The 16,496-nt window shown below is 33.9% G+C and overlaps 1 protein-coding gene across 1 annotated transcript; it reads left to right on the top strand.

The window, feature by feature from the left end:
• The first annotated feature begins 9,089 nt into the window (after positions 1–9,089).
• LOC110772937 (uncharacterized) lies at positions 9,090–11,027 on the top strand. The gene is made up of 3 exons (XM_021977428.2): positions 9,090–9,275; positions 9,403–9,457; positions 10,724–11,027. The coding sequence occupies exons 1-3, from the start codon at positions 9,194–9,196 to the stop codon at positions 10,878–10,880; spliced, it is 294 nt and encodes a 97-aa protein (XP_021833120.1). The 5' UTR covers positions 9,090–9,193; the 3' UTR covers positions 10,881–11,027.
• Positions 11,028–16,496: the final 5,469 nt, after the last annotated feature.

Consider the following 16,496-nt stretch of genomic DNA (forward strand, 5'->3'; position numbering starts at 1 on the left):
GAGTTGGAGCGTGGGAAGCTATATAAAATATAAAATAATATATAAATAAATAAATAAATAAAAATAAAACAAAAATATGAATATAATTATGATAAATATATTTGTTGACATGTTGTTGCTTTAAAGCATTGTTTTCTTTTCTTTTTTTCTTTTTTTTCTTGCTTGAATTTAAATTTTTTTCTGTTTTCAGAGAGCCGTTTGGATCCGATAAGGATAAAAAAAATTATATTAAAAAAAATGCAACTTTTGAAATAAATGGGGCCTACTAACCTATTTGGTGTGACGAGCTACAGTGATAGTTGTTAACTAACGAGGTTTTGGATTTGGACGGGGATTTTAAGGAAATTACAATAATAGCATCCTATATTTGGATTGGTCAGTTCTTTTTCGTTACCTAAATTCTTTTGGATAGGGACTGGTCAATTTTCTATTTTCCCACGATTTGCTTATCACACCCAACAAACTTGAAAATGTCAAAATTACCATTTATTTATTTAAATTTCTATCTTTTATAATTACTTCCTTACAATGGTTGACCCCTTTTTTTCTATTTTTTTCTATTTATTTAGAAGTTTCAAGGGAAAAAATTAATAGGTATTTATGTAAAATTAGAAATTTCTATATTATTTTTTTTCTCTTTTTGAGTAATTGAGTAACTTCATCAAAAGAAAATACATCAGTTACTAAGAAGATAAGATATTTCTTAAAACGGTCTGTTATAAGTAAGTCCATTGTAAATTGAAACATTTTTTTGGATTCTTGGGTTAAATTCCTTTTGTAACCTTTTAACCTTCTAGAGTTATTAGGAATTTTGGAAATTTGGATGAACCTTTTTATACAATTTCTTTAGGGAGCTAATTATAATTTGAGGTGAAAGACATATCAGGGTAAAGTAGTAGGTGAAATACTATTTTGCACATGTATTAGGTGAATGACTCAAACCCCAAGTATAATATTAATACACTGCCATTTGTTTTTTAATAAACAAATGTACTCCCAATTTCTTTTTGGGTAAAATAGACAGTCACTTTTAATAACTAAAAATCATACTCAGCAAAGGATTCAAGAGTGTAGTGGTTTGGAGTATTTACTCCCTCAGGCAAGGTCTTGGGTTTGAGTCCTAGCATCCGTGTAGTGTATGTGAGTTTAGTATGTTATCGCCCCTATCAATAGGAAAGATCCTTTAAAAAAAAATATCATACTCAAATCAGGACATTTTCAAATCTAATTGGACCACCCTTCACAAACTTTAGCAAATAATTCAAAAAAATTATATAAACTAAAATAATGGTGGACCAGATAGCAAAACTTCATTCTGGTCCCCTAACAATAATAAGCATAATGCATATCCTTTCCTTTAAGTATGAGCCATCAAAATACTCTTTCCATTTTCACAAAAAAAAAAAAAAAGTACTCTTTGCATTAGACAAATGGACAAGATGAAAATATATTTGTACTTAATCCATTGTTTGTATATACTTGCTTAGAATATTAAGTAAATCACTTCCAAAGTAACCGAAGAAATCTTTCACTTAAATAAATACTGAAACAAGCAAAAGGTTCATATTTTGGTTCACATATCAAAATCAGAGCTAATTTTTTTTTAAGCTAAAGTAACGGAAGAAATCTTTTAGTTTAAGTAGTACCAAAAAAAGCAGAATATTCCATCTTAATTCATAGAGCACATCGCCATTAATAATTTAATTTCTTTTTATCGTTCAACATTTATCATTAAAAAGTTTGTAACTCAAGTGATTAAAAATATTTACCCAAATATCTGAAATTTTAAGTTTAATTTCCTTTTCGTTTTAGATATCGCTTGTGTCCCTTAGCTTTTAAATCGTTATTTGGAAAAAGAAAAAAGCTAACCATCATAAAAATCCAAAAGGACTGCTATCTAGTGAATTTAGATTCTGTATTTAAAGTTTTCACATGAAAGAATAAGATGAGTGATTATCCACAAAAGGGTAGATGAGTAATTTGAAGGTAGCAAGTCAGACTTAAATGAATTCGTAATTTAAATAGAAGGAGAAGAGAACTAATCATAACGGTAACGTGGCCCGCGCTAATTAGGGCAGAAAGCGGCAAAAGGAAACTGATAAAAGTCAATAAATAAACAAGTTGCAACAACTGTCTGTGGCCCAACAAACAAACACCACCTTACCCCTCCGGGATTTTGGAACTTAATGCTCGTTGCTTTCCCTTTTTAAATTGCCAAATCCTTTTCCTATATCATGTTGCTACATCAATCTAATTTGTGACCCCATTTGGTTGAATTCAGAGTCATGCTATATTAGTTTGAATTGTGAGAGTCTTGGTATTAGGTTGAAGAGCTACAACTAATCTAACGTTCTAATTCCATTTTTTAACCAATCAGGAAGAGCGAAGATTTGAATTTAAGACATTTTTCAATATTGAAAAGAGAAATTTCATTATATAAGAGTTAGTTGATAATGATGTAATAACGTCGGGCAAAAACAAAAACATTTGAAACGAATCCTTGAAAACTCTGGTGTTTGATGTATACATTTGTCCCAGAGTTTTCTTAACAAAAAATTAAGACGTTTGATGTATACATTTTTATCCGCATGTTTATCTATCTTTATCTAGGGAATGTTTTCGAGTCCCAATAACATATATGTTAAATTTACAATGGAAACCTAATCGTATAAAGTTGACAGTCATAAGATTGTGCAAAGTTATGGGAAAACATATTCTAAACTATGTGATCACCATTCAATGAGAGAGAGAGAGAGAGAGAGAGAGAGAGAGAGAGTAGTGTTCACCCAAATTTTTACATGTTGATCGCATCAACGGCAAAGTTCCAAAATCAAGAAACATATAGTGTTATCTTTCACCTTAATTAGCTATTTCGTATTTTTTTTTTTAATCATTGTTTGCACTGGCCTTATATATATAGATCATACTTGCCACAACAATCATGCAGATAAGTGGTTTTTACAAAACCCAATTGATTATAGAAGACTCATGACTGTGTCCCTCTCTTCAAGTGAGGCCAAATAGCCATTATCTTGCTGGAAACACAACAAACGCCACCACGTCCACGTTCATTAATTTAAAATTTCATGCATGTTTCCTTTTTATTGCCACAAGACTTACACGATACATGAATAATTATTTCAGACCCCCTAAAAAAAAGAAAGAAAAAAAAGAAGAAGAATGGTTATCGTATATACTTAAAAAGTTTTGGATATACATTCAAATAAAAATCAACATTGTAATAGTTTTGGATAGACATTAGACAATATGATAATAGGATATTTTCCTATATAGTCGGCAGGGCTCAATCTATCTCATAATATGAATAAATAAATATTGAAATGTTCACACTATTTTTAATAATCTAATTAACCTTGACTAAATAAATAGATAGACACACTATTTTTAATAAATAAGGAAATGTTCGCGATAATAAGGCTAAACGATATTTGATTTCCATGAAATTTAACATGGATGATCTTTGAATGCGGACTTAAAAATTAAACGGTTATGATTATATATTTGTATTGTGGAGTAAGTCCAAATAAGTGATTTGTGTCTATTAACTTATTAATTGGTTAGCGCTTGAGCACCGGTAGTGTCGTATCAAAACATTTTCCTACACTTGAGTACTCTTTCTTTTGCACAGGCAATTCGGCATAACGGCATATGCATATTGGCTTTTTATGGCGAATGACATCTCTAATTTTCTCTGCAAAGCTGAAGACAGAGAGGAAAAAAGAGTAGTATACTATAGTAGTAGTGGTAGTTCCAGAAATCTCGAAATCCTAATTCGGTTTAGCATGAGCCTCATGATGCATGTAAAGTGCTAAGTTTGATTGACCTCTGGACCAACAACAACTCATACAAATTAATTATAATTAACAAAATCCCAAAGATAAAATAAAACCTGCCACTTGCCTAATTTGATGATAGTGTTTCCCAAAGGGAACCAATGGCATTGCTCCCAAAAGTTTGTCTGGGATATGATAATTAGCTTACCTAACAAATTTATATATTTCCCTTTTAGCAGCAACCCAAATAATTATTGCATGCACCAATTCCACCTATTTTAATGTTTAATTTTATACTAACCAAATCCTCTTTTGTGCATGTCAAGCACCTAAAAGCTTTAAAAGCCCTTGAAAGTTGGTATTGACAATTAATTCAGCCTGTAAAATAGTCTAAACTCACTATTTGGAATTTGAAAGTTTAGGGTAATCATTTTCTTAAAAAATTAGCATCATTTCTCGATTTATGCTTGTCCATATTAATCTTCTCTGTATCGTTCTAATTTTATTGGATATGCTAAAGGGTCGTTAGGGCCATCATGTGCTTGAGTGATGTTTGCAAATTGTAAGTGAGAAATTTGAGTGATTTTTTTTTTCTTTAATAAAAAAAGTGGAAGAGGAAGAAGAAAGGAAAAGAATGGAGTAGGCAAATACTTTTACATCAGAAGCATGTGTCAATGTTGCTGGTGGCTGACCCTACCTTCTTTATGCTGTCGTGTCACATAGGATTGAGGTGACACTTTAATCATTATTGGTGAAGGTAAAGTTTTTCTGACAACAACTGAGGTGTCTGGTAAGATGGAATGTTGTCTATTTGGTCTCAAAAGGGTTGCCAACCATACTTAATTCTTCACAGCAGCTTTATTTTCTTCTTCTGCCATCCTTCTTGAGTAGATTCTAAGGTAAAGGACATTGGTACAAAAACTCATACGCCCATACTTAATCATTCAGCATTCTTTCACACATTAAATTCAGCAATTTTGTGTTTGAATTCAAAGTCCTTTATCTCTCTAATTAAAAGTTCTCCTGCATCCGAGACCGTAGGTTCGATTCTCTCCTTTCATAATATCACTTGTATAAGAAAGAAAAAAACTCCCCTATATGTATTTAATGAAAACAGAAAGAAAGACATGAGATTATAATTATGTTCAATGTGGATTAGATTAGGTTCATACTATTATGGCTGGTTGTTGCTGTTGCTGTTGCTGGTTTGCTGCTGTTTAGAGCCTCAGAGTTTTGTCTAAGTTGTTGGTTGTTTGTTGTGTTCTTGTTGACCATCTTGGGCTTGTCCTTTGGTTCTTAATTTGCTAGACTTGAATTTCCAAAAACAAGAAATAAAAATATATGATATTGCTGCCCAAAACAAGGAGGAGAGTGTTCCAAGTAACAAATCCTGACCCTTGATAGCTAATAGCTTCTTGGGGCCATTAAGAATTTAGCAGTTAATTGCCAAAAACAAAAAAACAAACCTGTCTAGCTGTGTACTATATCAGATTCAATAATTATGTCCACTAATTGACATATAATCTGTGTGTGCGTGTGTGCAGAGCCATATGTGGTGGGGATGAAAACATGAATTAAAGACTGATACTAAGATTGCTTAGGACAACAAGCATGCTAGAAGAAAGTGCTTGTCATGTTGGGTTGTCACGTGTTGTGTTAGGTAGTTTTATTTCAACTATTTGTAACATGTGTAACCAACTAGCCTTTGTTCTAGTGATATTTGTCTCCAGTTAGTTGGAGGAGTGCTCATGTTCGACTCACATGGATTGGTGATGACAATATATATTTATAATGAGTTCGATACTAGTTGTGGTTTGTTGTGGATGTATTGACCCATTATAAAAGTATCTTATAAATATATATTCTTATTGTTTGTACAATTTCTTTTTCTTTTTTGGGAACTACAAGTCATGCTTTTCCACCACAATGGACAGCACTTGTAGCTATAGACATCCATACATAATCTCACATAATCGTAATGGTGCTATCAAAAGAAAAAAAAAATTGTCATCTGGTTTACGAGGAAAAATGGGTATGGGCCAAGTTCAAGCACATGCTGATGGGTGACTAAAATGGGTATAGACATCTATACATGAACTCCTGCAATCTGCTCCATTTTTTTTTTAAATACAAGCGTAGTCCAAATTATAAGGGAATGAGGGTTTCTCACACACACACACATCACCAAGGTTTCTTGTAAGTTCGAACCTGAGACCACAAATATGAAAATCAAGGCTCACTGGGCTAGACCCAGTTAGCATCTGCCCAATAAAATTGACTTCATTTCTTTCAAGGCTTTTGATCCCGTACCTCCTTTAAACCGGAACAAAATAAAGGAAAATAAAAACCTGCACGTAAAAAAAGTATTAGTATAGCCGCAAGGCTATACAATTTAAATACAAAAAAAAAATTAAGGAAAAAGGACCCTCCTAGTTGCATTAGTTTGTACTTTAAAAGGTCTAGCCACACGGATATACTATTTAATACAAAAAAATAAAGGAAAAAGGACCCTCCTAGTTGCATTAGAGACAATTAAAAAACCCGTAAAGCCGACCGGCTATAACATTTATTAAAATTTATTAAAAAAAACAACATAGCAGCGGCACAGCGCCTAGGCGCACACATGTAAAACGGTAGAGCCGTGCGGCTATACTATTTTTTAATATAAAAAAAGAGGACCTCTGAGCGATTATGCGCCACGTGTCAAAACAGGTCTATTTTTAAAATAAAAAATAAAAACACCATGTATAGCCGTGCGGTTGTACGTTTGTTTTTGAAAAAAAAGGGACCCACCAGCGTTTAGGCCTCACATGTCAAAAATAAGAATACCCGCCCGGCTAAACTATTTAAATACATTATATTTAAAAGGTATAGCCGTAATTAAAAAAAGAAAAAGAAAAAAGGACCCTCCTAGTTGCATTAGTTTGTATTTTATAGATATTAATTTGCTAGTTTCAACATATCCAAAGCATATATTAATCGGCCACTATATAATATTTTAATATAATATTTATAACTTATATTATTCTTATTCAATAATATGTGAGAATTATTTATATAATACGTGAATTTTGTGTGTCTTATTGAAAATTTTGTAAAAAAAAACATGTGTATTAAACATTAGAAATACGTGCATACATGTACAATACGACTATTGTATGTTTGCTTTTTAAATAACGTGAGATGTGTATAGAACACGAATGTATTATTGAAAAATATGTACGTACGTGTATAATAGAGTATTAAACGTGAAAGTGCTAAATTCTTTATACAGGTAATAACTCTGGAAAAGTAAACAATTAAAATGGGATAATAGAGACTCGGATAATGGCTTAATAGTAATGGATAACTACTCTTATTGATAAACGAAAATCGTCGAAAAAATTTAGAAGGAAAAAAGGATCCCAGTATATATATATATAAATCTTGTCTACCCGTTCTTCTGGAGAAGCAAGCTCTACTAGCAGTTCTAGCCATAGAACCCTAAGAGTTAAAAACTCTCAAGAAATAACCATGCGGGACGTAGAAAAGGAGTTGTGCAACTGGGATATACCCAGCGTACCCATCACTGATATATACTATAAAGGATCTTTCAAGTTTAGATCTGATTACGGGATAAAAATTGTTGAAAAAACGATATCTATCATTGATAAAAATGATAGTTTCCAGCTATTTACCCAGCGTCAAATTGACTAGCATTTGGATAGAAAATATAACTATTTGCACATAGGATTGGTGCAGGTAGCGGTGAAACCACTTACCAGAACAGGATTGCCCCGTTGAATCTTACTTTGTGTAAGAGATGGAAGACATTGAAAGTTCACAGATTCCTTGTTAGGAATAGTCGAGTCAACCTTAGGGGAAGGCCCGATATACTTTAACTGTTTTCCAAACTTTTTTGTTGCACTTTCTGATATAAATGTCTTGAAAGCTTTAACGTTGAATATTCAAACTCAATGTTATGATATGGACCCAGGATCCCAAAATCTAGCGATCATTTATAGGGTTTCATATAAGGTTATGAACACTGTTTGTCCCAAAGCTAAAGATTTAGACAGTAAAGGTGAAACTACCTTGTTCCAAACCAACCTTGAAAAATCAAATGTAGCAGTCCCAAAAATGATAAAGTGGAGTAATATAACCCTATCAGAAAAGTGGATTTTGAATGAGGTAACCCCAAAGAAGCCCCTTGAAAATCAGGAGCTTACTTGGATCTCCCAATTTGCTGATGGAGAAATAGAAATACAATTCTCCAGTACTAGAAAAACTAGGATCGATCTAGCACCCTCTAGATTTAACCTAGAACCACACAGGTCGAGTACCTCCTCTGATAGAGCCTATGATCTAGACCATGAAAGAATGGTTCTGGCAGGTCTTAGGAGAACCCAAGAACAGATACAAAGGCTAGCCTATAGGTTTGAACAAACCCTTCCAGACATAGGAATTAGGAGAAATCCACCATATATAGCCGCTCGGCTATACGATTTATTAAAGACAATTAAAGAAACCCGTAAAGCCATCCGGCTATACTATTTTTTTTAAAATAAAAAAACCGAGTATAGCCGTGTGGCATACTATTTATAAAATAAAAAAATAAAAAAAGAGCAGTCGCACAACACCTAGGCACCCTTGTGTAAAACGGTATAGCCATGCGATGATATTATTTTTTATATAAAAAAAGAGGACCCTCCAGGAATTATGCGCGATGTGTCAAAACAAGTATATTTAAAAAAATTTAAAAAAAACCAGAGTATAGCCGGGCGGCTGTACTGTTTAAATTATTATATTTTTTTTAAAAAGTAGACCCGCTAGTGATTAGGCGCCACGTGTCAAAAATAAGTATAGCCGCCTGGATATACTATTTTTTAAAACAAAATCATAGTATAGGCTTTGACTTCAATTCTTTCCTAGCTCAAATATCTCGCAGACACTAATCAGAAAAGTAGATGCACAAAACAAGAAGTAAATAACACTAGATGCTGATGGGGTATAGCCCAGTTAAAAAATGCCTTAATTTATAAACCAATGGTTTCAAGTTTGAACCCCCATGACATCTTGCAGTGTGTGTAAGTAACCCCCTCACCGTTGTAGTAGACTGTCTCTTGTAACCCCTCAAATAAGCTCCTCACTCTAAGCTCCTCATTATAGCCTTTCGGGTCCTGTAATAGTAAATAACACAAGATTTGTTTGCACCCTCCACTCCTCTCAACCCTTCTCAAAATGGCCCAAAATAATAAGGTTAAAGGTGGTCCAATTGAAATTCGGTTGGCCCGCTCAGCCAATTACCCACCTTTAAGCGGGTCCTCTGTGGTATCTGCGCTTGTGTGCTCAGCCTAGGGTTTATTCCCTTAAAGGCTCAACCTTTCTAGGATTATTCGGCTCTCTCTCTCTCCAAAGCCATGGCGAAGAACAGGAACAAGAAGAGAAACGATGCCGCTTCAATGGACATCACTGAAGCGCCCGTTTCAGATTTGCCGCAAGGTATTAAGTCCTGTTCTAATTTCGTAAAATTCTATGATTATAACTTTCGTCTCTCTCTCTCTCTCTCTCTCTCTCTCTCTCCTTCGCTTTGGGGAATTTTGACCCTTTCCGTACATTGATTGTGCAGCAATGGACACCTCAGAGTCTGGGGCTCACAACCCAAGTGGTGGTGCTTCTAGTTTGTAAGTATCAATTATTACCAAGCACTCATTTTTATAAGGTTAATGGGTTTTTCTATTAGAGGAGTGATAATCAAGACCACAAATTTTAAATCTTAAACCTTAAACACACATTTAAACATGATTTTCTTCGACAGATTGATTTGTGGTCTTGATTTGTGTTAATTGGGTATTGTAGCTATTGCTAAAAGATTATGGGTGAGGCTGCTTTCTGGGTTTAATTCAAATAAACGAGTGCATATGTGGTGCTACAGGGTCTTTAATGTTTATGGATGTTTACTAGCCCTCTTTTTGTTGTGTGAACATATAGGTTGTTTACTTGATAAGATATTGCAGAATTTCAAATTTTAAACAAAATCGATTTCATTCATAATTATCTTGGAATGTATTTTGTATTTGCTATTCATTAGATAGATGTAACCAATTATATGCATATTGTGAGAATTTCCAAATTTCTATAAAAAAAATCTCGGATGAATTTCATATGCATAAAAAATTTGCTGCATTTTTTAACGGTTCAACACCTTAAGTGGCACAGATGGTTGGGTTGTATAAAGTTAACGTGTTAGGAAAATGGCTGTGTTAGATGGCCTGTGGTATTACTGCATGGCATGACAAACATTGCAAATCGTCCCTTTGATAGTCAACCTATGATGGTTTTCTAGTACCGAGTTCTTTGACAGAGGAGTATCTCTGCTACTCTCACTATGAAGTACTTTTTGCCTGTGATCTAGCCTGGTTACTTCTTCATGTTTTGTTGTTGAGAAGCAACTACTTTAACATCACTCTGTTTTTGGGGGTCATTCGAGCATGGTTAGAACGGGTAATGAGGAGGCTTGTTTTTGTAGCTTGTTGATACTGCTCTGTGACTGATCATGTCAGAAGTGCAGGAATAGGGTTATGATTTAAGGCATGGAAGGAGAGAAATTTGGGGAAGGGAAGGGTTCAATGATGTGGCACATGATTAGAATTTGATTAAAAATGTTTTTCCTATGAAAATAAGGTCGAGGATTTTGCCCTCCTGATTAATATATTTCTCTTTCTTATGGACTAAGGGTGGCTAACGATGAATGAAGAAATTCTACCTCATCCCATTAACTTATATATTGTTTGTTTGTTTAATTTACCCATTAAATGCTTCTGTGATTGAAGTCATTGATTTGCCTTTCCTGGTTTCATTTCATTTCCGGCTCCTTTGTTTATTGCATCTGTCTGTTTTCTGTTTTTTTGTTTACAGCTCTTCTAATTGTGAACATTTTCCTGTAACAGAAAGATAAAGGGAAGGCAAATGAAGAGATCAAAAAATGCCCGAAAGAAAAAAGCCATAGTAAGAGCCATATCGAAAAAAGAGCAGGCTGTTGAAAAAACTAAGAAGCATGAAAGCAAAACCTTGAGAACCCAATCTGCAAAGCTGCTATATGATTGAGGATTCTCGTTGGCTATACTTGTAAAAGGAAAAGCCATACTTTTTTGTGATTCTTGTATCAGTTTCATTATAAGTTTCATACAAACTTGTCCATGTATTTTTTAGTCAGCAATTAGATAGCAAGCCAGGAATGTATAATGTTGGTAATGTCGTTTGTTGTTTGTTGCACTCAAGTACTTGCTTTGAATCCCACATAGTATATATTTATGTAGGTGAAGCAATTAACTAAAGATGGTAACAAATTTAATACAGGGAAAAATGCATATTTTTCTTTGGTAAGCAAGTAAAAAATGCATCTTTTTTTTATTTGGGGGGTAAGAAAGCTAAAAATGCATTTCACTACTCAAATTATTTACGACTGTCTCACCATTTTCACTTTCACTTTTTCACAAAGGCCCTAATGCCTATTGTTCCATGTGTAATCAGCCCGATTGATTCATGTTTCAAAGTGCCTAAGATAAATTTCAAGTAATTCTGATTATTGTTTGTATTAAAAATAAATTAATTAATACAAGGGGTTTGTAGCTCAAGTGGTTAAGAACATTTACCGCTGCACCTTAGGTTCGATCTCCCCATCCCAGATATCGCTAGTATCATAAAAAATAAATTAATAAGAGAAATATAGCAGCTATATTTGTATTAATTCTTCATCATCTCTGTAAACTATGGTTTACAATTTTATTGAGCAAACTACCAACAACACCATGTCATGTGTGCCTGGAATTAATTAACTTCAGTTCATGGTTGTGGTGGAAAGGGGAGGAGGAATGGTGTGATGCGCCTCTACTTTCTGGTTTGCACAGCAAAAATTCGCAGTCTGGATCATAGGGGCAATCAGGATCTACGATTACGAAGTTTCTTGCTTCAGCATATAGCTCCAAACCTGCCAATAATTAATTATTCATTTACTTATATAATGAGTATTGTGATATTAGTCGATATTGAATCTTGGGAGTTATCCAAATTTAACTTAATTTTAAACACAAAGCATGGCGAAATGGGAATGAGAGATTTTACCAGATGCAATGACCATGAGCACAACCAGAACAACCAATTTTGATGAAGACTTGTCCATGTCTTTTTGAGTTAGCAATTATATAGCAGGAATGTATAAGATACGTATATAGTATATAGGAAATTGACTGCTGCACTTAAGTACTTGAAGTTCCTGTAGTGATAGGATATTTATATAGGTGAAGCAATTAGTTAAGAGGCTAAGAAATTAGGTAAAGTTGAGAGGATAGGTTGGGAAATGGGTTATAATTTGATTAGGCAAAGGGCTCGACTCCCTTATGGAATAACGAAAAAAAGAAGGTAAGAAATCTAAAATACATCGGTTCCAAACCAATGAATTTTTATCAATCCAATCCAATCCAATTTTTTATTGTATTTGAGATTTTACAATCTGATCCAATGTGTTCGGATGTCAGGATGCAATCCAATTGAATCCAATGTACATTGGATTGGATTAGATTGGATTGGATGATCGGTTTGTATGAAAATATGATAATCACAAAGATAATCATATAGAATTCAATCCGATAGAAAATACCATTAAGTATGGACTAAATATGCACAAATAAATTTTAGAAAACAGGACTACAACACAAAGTTCGACATTTAGAGTTCAAGTTACATCCATTCCTTAAAAAAAGAAACACTAAACCAAAGTCAACATAAATACTTAGACAACTCTTCAAGGTTCCAGGTCCAACAATCCTTTAATTTCTTTCGTAAGTTTATATTATATCCTGCAATCAACAAATATGTATATATACTTAATACTCTTAACTTAAGAGAGCTGAGATATAATGAATGTCAATATAACAATATTAGATAAAAGAATGAAACAAACTTACGTACAGAGCATGCAACCATATTCCACATCAAGTTTCATTCAAAGTAAGTTTTGTTGTAGTACCCAAAATTTCTACAAAAGAAGAAAACACCATATTAAGATAAATATAACAAAAATAGTACTAATTAACTTCAACTATGAAACTTATTTTAAAATAATATTTACCTGATTCAATTTTTTCCATTTCATCTACAATCTCAAGAACATCAGTTTTTGGTGAAGAACCTAACCAATTTTGAGTGCAAATGAGTGCCTCCACTGTTCTTGGGGATAATCAACTCCTAAAGGGATCTAGAATGCGACCACTAGTACTAAATGTTGATTCAGATGCTACAGTAGAGACAGGTATTGCCGACACATCTCGTGCAATATAAGACAAAATCTTATATATTTTTCAGAATTCATCTTCCACCAACCCAGGAGATCAAAGTTCTCATTTTTTTGGATTCTCACATGTTTCAATTAAGTACCTGCCAACTTCTGTTTTGCACTCTTCACCATCAGTTTTCTCCACAAGTTTCATGAATCCAGTTGTGAAGCAGTAGCAAAATCTACTTCATTACTATCAATCTCCATCTCACTTGGATTATGAGTCTCATCCTTATGTGCAACATTTTCATTGTAAAGCAATTTATATTGATCATACAATTCATTCAACTTGCTTCTCACTTTACTTGTCATCTCACTTGCTTTATCTTCACCACATAACAAAGAAAAACAATATAATACTGCAAATAACATTCCTTGTAACGAGGATCAAGTAAAACAACAACAAACAAATACATGTTAATTTTTTGGTTGCTTCCCCAATATTTTTCATACTTCTTTAGCATATTCTCAGCCATCATCTTAAGAAAAAATCTTTACTATGACTCCAACTTTGCAATTGCACATGAACCATACACAGTTATTTCAGAAATAGATTTGAGGTTACATACAAAGTACCAGAAAATATAGAGTTGCATCATAAAAGACTTTCAAAAACTTAATAAAGTGGCGGCATTATTCCAATCCAATGAGGTGGGAGCCCTTTTCCTTTCATCCATATAAAACTCACGTTACGAACATACCGTGTATCTTGTTCCTCTAAGCATTCAAAAGCTTTCTGATATTTTTCTGCGACTTCTAATATTAAATAAGTAGAATTCCACCTTGTTGGAACATCAAGACATATAGCCTTATGTGAAGAAATTTTCACTCGCTTCACACAAGCCTTAAACTTTTGGGACCTCGCTGGAGAAGACTTGACATATCTCGCTACATTACGAATTCTAGTGATTGACTCATGATAGTCTTCTAGACCTTCCTTAACAATGAGATTTAGTATGTGTGCACAACACCTCATGTGCATATTTTCGCCCTTCAATATTGAACCATTCCAATTATTCACTTTGTTTGACAAAAATGTACCAGCATGATCATTTGAGGTTGCATTATCAATTGTCACAGTCAACACCTTATCAATTCCGCACTCTAGTAGACATGTCGCAATTGCCCTTCCAATTGTATCACCTTTGTGATTTACAATTGTACAAAAATTCAGAATTTTCTTCTGTAATCTCCATTGATCATCTATATAATGAGCTGTGAGACACATGTAGTTAAGATTTTGGTGAGATGACCATGTGTATGTGGTGAGACTAACTCTTTGGCGATTAGCAACTAAATAATCCTTCAACTTTATCTTCTCTTTCTTATAAAGCTTTAAGACATCTCTTGCAATTGTAACGCGAGATGGGACTTGAAGTCTAGGTTCAAAAACACGTAACATATCCCTAAAACCCTCACCCTCTACAACTCTAAAGGGTTGTTCATCAAGTATAATAAATCTAACAATTGCTTCCCTACATGTCTCTGGACTATAACTTGTAGCAATCAATTTGCCTTCCTCCTCGCTTTTCTTTGGTTGGAAAGACAAAATTTTTTTGCTTCTTAATATCTGGACCTGGATACTCTTTACATTGATTTGCCAAATGACTCAACAAGTTTGATGTCCCATTTTATTTGCTACCTCATGCATACACTTTATTGCAATATTTGCATTTTGCCTTAAGATTTTTTGGATCATCTTGCATTTTAATAAAGTTCTCCCAAACAATTGAAGGAGGTCTACCAGGTTTTCTCTTACCTTCTTCAATGGGAGCAGAATCATTGGCTTTGGTTTCTTGTGGCAACACTTCAGCATTTGAAGGCTTGATAGTATCGGGCCCATTAGAAATTGAAGGTGCATCAGTTGGTCGGTGACTTGTATTTCCAGTTGGATTTTCATTGGAAGTTGAAGTTGGAGTAGTCACCTGTTTCATAAATACTCCATCAATATTTTCATGCTTGAGAAGATGCAAAATGAATAATTGAATCATTGAGTTCTTGAATCCAAAATAATGAAAACTTACCAAGCAAGAAGATGCAGACGAAGCCATGGTGTTAGGTTATGAAATGTGCAAGTGAAACTAAAAGTTTGAACCCTAGAACGTGAAAGGTCTTGTTTTTTTTTTAGGAACGTGAAAGCTGCAACGTCAAAGGTGTTTTATTTATACTAGAATTGGAACTGGAACATCAAAGGTCATTAAACTGAAAAGTCTCAGCATTTAAATTTTAAAACTAGGGTTTTGGATTTGCACATAGAAATCTAGAATTGTTATGATATATTAATATAGTTTTTCTAAATAATATTAACAAAGTTGTGTTGGTGTGTTGGTTTAAGTGTTAAATATGATGCAGGTGGTTTAGGATTTTTCATTTTTTGAATCCAATCCAATCCGTCAATATTATCAAAACCAATAAAATTGGATTGAATTGGTCGGTTTTGACAGATTGGTTTGGATCCAGCCTTATGGATTACATACCTTATGGAGAAAATGACAAGGAATTTAAAGGAGGCACATTTTTAGAATTTCTATGGTTTACATTATATTCGTTGACAGCCCAAAATAATACCAAATTCAGGTGCCAATTTAACATTTTTGTTCAAGCCACCAACTTCCCAAAATAACATTATAATTTTCATGAAATGGCAGTTATGCAAGCAATAAGACTATGAGTGCTGCTAAACGAACCCTAAAATTAACCAAGTACACCATACTACCAAACTATTTATTGAATTAATAATTTACCCTAATATAAAATGACCGAAAAGGATATATTAAATTGTGAAACAAATGTACTTTTAATAAGTGCACCCTACTCACCATATTCAACCTTTATCAAAGGAAAGCGAAAAACTCCACTTCTTGTTGCCCATCATGGTTTGATTTCGACATATGCTTTGGAGACTTTGGTGAAGTTACAAATGTTCAGATACCTTGTCAATGGACCACATGAAAACGGTGTGAAGGTGGCGTCCCCACCAATGTTCTCGGAAGGTGACAATTCCCCAAATGAAATTGTTGTTTTAGAATACCGTCTTATGGGGATGCAAAAGATCTTGCTATACCTCCAGATTTCAAAGTCTTGCAATTTCACATGATGCTCAAAATCTTCCCCTTCCAATGGCGAAGTGAGTATAGAACCTTTAGGTAAAGCCCATCATGCACCTCATATGTATTTCTCTCACTCATCAACTGGAAATGGGGACATTAGAAATGGAAATCAAGATCAGCAACTGCCAGAAAGCTTTGGTTCGACTGATAATTGGGTTGGTAACCAGGATGTGAATCAGTTGGGTTGTAATCAGGAGGTTTTGTCTTCTGTTGGATATAAGCACCATCTTTCACGGTTGATTTCCATTGTGGGTTCCTTTGAAGACTTCCATCCTCGTT

The sequence above is a fragment of the Prunus avium genome, chromosome 4, assembly GCF_965620075.1.
Source record: "Prunus avium chromosome 4, drPruAviu1.hap1.1, whole genome shotgun sequence".
Taxonomy (NCBI): domain Eukaryota; kingdom Viridiplantae; phylum Streptophyta; class Magnoliopsida; order Rosales; family Rosaceae; genus Prunus; species Prunus avium.